This window comes from Rhinopithecus bieti, unplaced genomic scaffold (assembly GCF_001698545.2).
Source record: "Rhinopithecus bieti isolate Rb0 unplaced genomic scaffold, ASM169854v2 scaffold_68502, whole genome shotgun sequence".
Classification (NCBI taxonomy): Eukaryota; Metazoa; Chordata; class Mammalia; order Primates; family Cercopithecidae; genus Rhinopithecus; species Rhinopithecus bieti.
The window spans coordinates 92,396-98,200 of NW_016825621.1; the positions used below are offsets into that span (position 1 = coordinate 92,396).

At 40.1% G+C, this 5,805-nt stretch overlaps 1 protein-coding gene across 2 annotated transcripts; it reads right to left on the reverse strand.

Annotated features, from left to right (window-relative positions):
- Positions 1–474: 474 nt before the first annotated feature.
- On the reverse strand, positions 475–1,569 carry LOC108522706 (60S ribosome subunit biogenesis protein NIP7 homolog). Of its 2 annotated transcripts, XM_017863084.1 has the most exons (2): positions 1,259–1,539; positions 475–1,117 (listed from the first exon to the last, which is right to left on the reverse strand). In XM_017863084.1, the coding sequence occupies exons 1-2, from the start codon at positions 1,537–1,539 to the stop codon at positions 997–999; spliced, it is 402 nt and encodes a 133-aa protein (XP_017718573.1). In that variant the 3' UTR covers positions 475–996. The 2 variants fall into 2 exon arrangements, with proteins under 2 accessions (XP_017718573.1, XP_017718572.1); XM_017863083.1 differs by having other exon boundaries at positions 554–1,569.
- Positions 1,570–5,805: the final 4,236 nt, after the last annotated feature.

The following is a 5,805-nucleotide window of genomic DNA, read 5'->3' on the forward strand; positions in this document are numbered from 1 at the left end:
TGTAAAAATTTATTTATTTATTTTTGAGACAGAGTCTCACTCTTTCGCCCAGGCTAGATTGCAATGGCACGATCTCGGCTCACTGCAACCTCTGCTTCCCTGGTTCAAGCCATTCTCCTGCCTCAGCCTCCCAAGTAACTAGGACCACAGCCGTGTGCCACCACACCTGGCTAATTTTTGTATTTTTAGTAGAGATGGGGTTTCACCATGTTGGCCAGGCTGGTCTCAAACTCCTGACCTCAAGTGATCCACCCGCCTTGGCCTCCCAAAGTGCTGGGATTATAGGCGTGAGCCACTGTGCCCAGCCTACAATCATGATTTCTAATTCCAAAAATCAGAATTTCTAATTCTCAGGTAGATGGCCAAAGCTACTTTTTTAAGTTTCGTGTCTTTTTAAAGAGAAGAAAGTGAACCTTATTAAAGCTGAATGACTCACTCAAGGCCGTATAGCTGATAGATGGCAGAAGTGGGGTTTGAATCCGCTTTTCTTTCATACCACACACCAATTACCGTATGGAAAAATAGCTGAATTGCTCTTATTGTTTTAGACAAATTTCATTTTTAAAACCCCACATGTGGTTTATTATTCTGTTATGGAAATGACTAACTTGCATATTAATAAAAAAGACAATCCCTGTGTTCTTATCATGAGTTTAGAAAAAAAAGTGTTATCACAGATAACAATAAGCTATTCTTGTTCCTAGTTCCAATGATTTTGAACCTATTTCTCAGAACAAGAAGCCCTCTGATTCAAATATGAAACAGAGTATTCTATTTCATCACAAACACAAAGATCTGAAACCCCATTTTTGAGCCATCTCTGTATATAATAAGAATCCAGCCTGCATTTGTCAATGATAGAGAGTACAGTAAATAAGAAGTCCTTGAAGAGGTCAGAGTGTTGACAAAATTCAGCATGATGGTGGAATCCACACAAACACAGGAAACAAAGCTCAGCCCTTCCATACAGCCGTCTGTCCTTGCAATGACTTCGTTTTAAGTCAACGTCTCTTCATGCCGCACGTATTCCCCAATGTCTGCCTGATGAAATACCACAATCGCCATGGGGTCTACTTTTCTGCAGTCTTGTGTAGATTTTGCTGCCACCCCAAAACCCAAAGGGATGTCTGCCATGGAGTACACCACCACGCCCTGGTACTGAGAAGTATTTTTAGTGATTCGACCCAGACCACATTTCAACACATGGTTCCCACACAGGAAGGACTGTTCTGCACCAGGCTTTATCCACACTTTATACTTGGCATAAGGTGCAAGGTAATCCAGGGCTGTGACGTGCAACCAAAACTTGTGGGTTTTAGTGACTTTTCCAAAGCAGGACCCCAGCGACACCAGCTTGTCTCCAGAGATATTAGCGGCCAACTTCATAATCTTTTCACTCACATAGTACACCTGGTCGTTGTGCAGATGGAAACAGTAGATGCCATCGGGCTGGTCCACCAGCAGCTGAAGATTCTCCCCGATGTATCTGGCGATCTTCTCAAACATGACACGGGTCTCTTCTTCAGTCAAAGGCCGCATTTTCTCCCTGGGTTGGAACACCGGATCCTCCTATCTCTTAATATAATATAAATATATAAATGGAATTATTTAAAATTGTCCATTTATGTCTAGCTTCTTAGCATAATGTTTTCAAGGTTCATTCATGTTGATGTATCATGATTTTATTCCTTTTTTATTTTCAAGTTATCAACACTTATTTACATACTTGATAAATTTGTTGGAATTTTAATTGTTTTATGTTCCAGGAGGAGTATATTTGCCTCATTTCAGGAACTATGTGTACATTCATTTGTTGAGGATTATTTGGTGTTTAAAATTTACCCCCCAAAATATACTGAATTGCACAAAAGAAAAGTTCTTGATAACTTTCTGGTTTGCTGAAAGACTCTCAGGTCTTTACATTTCTAAGGCATTTTTATACGTAGCTTTTACCCTCACAGTGTTACTAAGAAAGCAGGTGCTGCCACCCCTATTTCAAACATAAAGAAACTGTGACCCAAGAAGAACAAGTAACATGCCCAGGTTGTCCATGTATCTCCATGCCTTATCTGGTATTAAGTCCAGGGGCCCTTATTCAGCATCATTTATACCTCTAGTCTAACAGAAGCTCTTGGAGGAGGGACACTTGGCATGATCATGTGCACATCCCCAGAACTAATTCAGAGTACTGCCATGGGGAGCCAATTCCCCCAGATCTCTGACACACTGGTTAGGCTTGCTGTGTCCCAGGCCATGTCTGTGATTTTATTAAGGATTTTTGCATCAAGGTTCATCAGGGATATTGGCCTGAAGTTTTCTTTTTTAGTTGTATCTCTGCCAGGTTTTGGTATCAGCATGATACTGGCCTCATAAAATGAGTTGGGGAGGAGTCCCTCCTTTTCAATTGTTTGGAATAGTTTCAGAAGAAATGGTACCAGTGCCTCTTTGTACCTCTGGTAGAATTCAGTTGTAAATCCATCTGGTCCAGGGCTTTTTTTCGTTGGCAGGCTATTTAATGCTGCCTCAATTTCAGAACTTGTTATTGGTCTAATCAGGGATTCAGTTTCTTCCTGGCTTAGACTTGGGAGGGTGTTTGTGTCCAGGGATTTATCCATTTCTTCTAGGTTTTCTAGTTTATTTGCACAGAGGTGTTCATAGCATTCTCCAATGGTTGTTTGTATTTCTGTGGGGTCAGCGGTGATATCCCCCTTACCATTTCTGATGGTGTCTATTTGATTCTTCTCTCTTTTCTTCTTTATTAGTCTAGCTAGCAGTCTATTTTGTTAATTTTTTCAAAAAAACAGCTCCTGGTTTTGTTGATTTTTGAAGGGTTTTTTGTGTCTCTATCTCCTTCAATTCTGCTCTGATGTTGGTTATTTCTTGTCTTCTGCTAGCTTTGGGGTTCTTTTAATTCTTTTAGTTGTGATGTTAGCTTGCTGATTTGAGATCTTTCTAGCTTTTTGATGTGGGCATTTAATGCTATGAATATCCCTCTTAACACTGCTTTAGCTGTGTCCCAGGGATTCTGGCACATTGCCTCTTTGTTCTCATTAGTTTCAAATAACATCTTGATTTCCACCTTAATTTCATTATTTACTCAGGAGTCATTCAGGAGCAGGTTGTTCAATTTCCATGTGGATGTGTGATTTTGAGTGAGTTTCTTAATCTTGAGGTCCAATTTGATTGTGCTATGGTCTGAGAGACTGTTATGATTTCAGCTCTTGTGCATTTGCTGAGGAGTGTTTTACTTACAATTATGTGATCAATTTTAGAGTAAGTGCCACGTGGCATTGAAAGGAATGCATATTCTATTGTTTTTGGGTGGGGAGTTCAGTAGATATCTATCAGGTCTGCTTAATCCAGAGCAGGCTTCAGGTCTTGTATATCTTTCTTAATTTTCCATTTTAATGATCTAATATTGACAGTGGAGTGATAAAGTCTCCTAGTATTATTGTGTGGGAGTCTTAGTCTCTTTATAGGTCTCTAAGAACTTGCTTTATGAATCTGGGTGCTTCTGTATTGGGCGCATATATATTTAGGATAGTTAGCTCTTCCTGTCTTCTTGTTGAATTGAACTCTACCATTATGTAATGCCCTTTTTTGTCTTTTTTGATCTTTGTTGATCTAAAATCTGTTTTGTCAGACACCATAATTGTGACCCCTGCTTTTTTCTGCTTTCCATTTGCTTGGTAAATTTTCCTCCATCCCTTTATTTTGTGCCTACGTGTGTCTTTGCACATGAGATGGGTCTCTTGAAGATAGCATACTGATGGGTCTTCACTCTTTATCCAGCTTGCCATTTGATGTCTTTTAATTGGGGCATTTAGCTAATTTACATTTAAGGTTAATATTGTTATGTGTGAATTTGATCCTGTCATCATGATGCTAGCTGGTTATTTTGCAGACTTGTTGATGTAGTTGCTTCATAGTGTCACTGGTCTCTGTACTTCAGTGTGTCTTAGTAGTGGCTGGCAAAGATTTTTCCTTTCAATATTTAGTGCTTCCTTCAGGAGCTCTTGCAAGGGAGGCCTGGTGGTGATAAATTCCCTCAGCATTTGTTTTTCTGAAAAGGATCTTATTTCTCTTTTGCTTATGAAACTCAGTTTGGCCAGATGTTCTGGGTTGGAAACTCTTTTTTTAAGAATGTTGAATACTGGCTCCCAATCTCTTCTGGCTTGTAGGGTTTCTGCTGAGAGGCCTGCTGTTAGTCTGATGAGCTTCCCTTTGTAGGTGACCTGGCCTTTCTCTCTGGCTGTCCTTTACATTTTTTCTCTCATTTCGACCTTGGAGAATCTGACAATTATGTGTCTTGGGGTTGATGTTCTCATGGAGCATCTTACCGGGGTTCTCTGGATTTCCTGAATTTGAACGTTGGCCTGTCTTGCTAGGTTGGGGAATTTCTTCTGGATGATATCGTGAAGTATGTTTTCCAACTTGTTTCTGTTCTCCCCATATCTTTCAGGTACCCCAATCAGTCGTAGGTTCAGTCTTTTTACATAATCCCATAGTTCTTGGAGGTTTTGTTTGTTCCCTTTCATTCCTTTTTCTCTTTTCTTGTCCACCTGTCTTGTTTCAGAAAAATAGCCTTCAAGCTCTGAGAGTCTTTCCTTCACTTGGTCTATTCTGCCATTGATACTTGTGATTGCTTTGTGAAGTTCTCCTGTTGTGTTTTTCAGCTCCATCGGGTCATTTATGTTTCTCTCTTAACTGGTTATTCTGGTTATCAGTTCCTGTATCATTTTTTTCATGATTCTTAGCTTTTTTTGCACTGGGTTAAAACATGTTCCTTTAGCTTAGCAAAGTTCATTATTATCGGGGGAACCTGCCCCCAGTATTTCAATATAGGTTCTTTCTATTTTCCATAAGTGTTGGCCAGCTGAGAAATAAAAAGAAAGAGTACAAAGAGAAGAATTTTACAGCTGGGCCTCCAGGAGTGACATCACATATTGGTAGGACTGTGATACCCACCTGAGCCGCAAAACCAGCAGATTTTTATTAAGGGTTTCAAAAGGGGAGGGGGTGTGTGAATGGGGAGTAGGTCACAAAGATCATATGATTCAAAGGGCAAAAAGGAGAACAAAGATCACATCCTTCTGAGGAAACAGGACAAAAGGCAAAACAGAACTACTGATAAGGGTCTATGTTCAGCTGTGCATGTATTGTCTTGATAAATATCTTAAACAACAGAAAACAGGGTTCGAGAGCAGAGAACCAGTCTGACCTCAAATTTACCAGGGTGGGGTTTTTCCCCACCCTAGTAAGCCTGAGGGTACTGCAGGAGACCAGGGCATATTTCAGTCCTTATCTCAACCACAGAAGACAGACACTCCCAGAGTGGCTGTTTATAGACCTCCCCCCCAGGAATGCATTCCTTTCCCAGGGTCTTAATTATTAATATTGCTTGCTAGGAAAAGAATTTAGTGATCTCTTCCCTACTTGCACATCCATTTATAGGCTCTCTGCAAGAAGAAAAATATGGCTCTATTTTGCCCGACCCCACAGGCAGTCAGACCTTATGGCTGTCTTCCCTTGTTCCCTAAAATCGCTGTTATTCTGTTCTTTTTCAAGGTGCACTGATTTCATATTGTTCAAACACACGTTTTATAATCAATTTATACAGTTAACACAATAGTGGTCCTGAGGTGATGTACATCCTCAGCTTACGAAGATAACAGGATTAAGAGATTAAAGTAAGACAGGTGTAAGAAATTATAAAAGTATTAATTTTGGGAACTGATATATGTCCATATTAAAATGAAATCTTTGTAATTTATGTTCCTCTGCTGTGGCTCCAGCCGGTCCCTC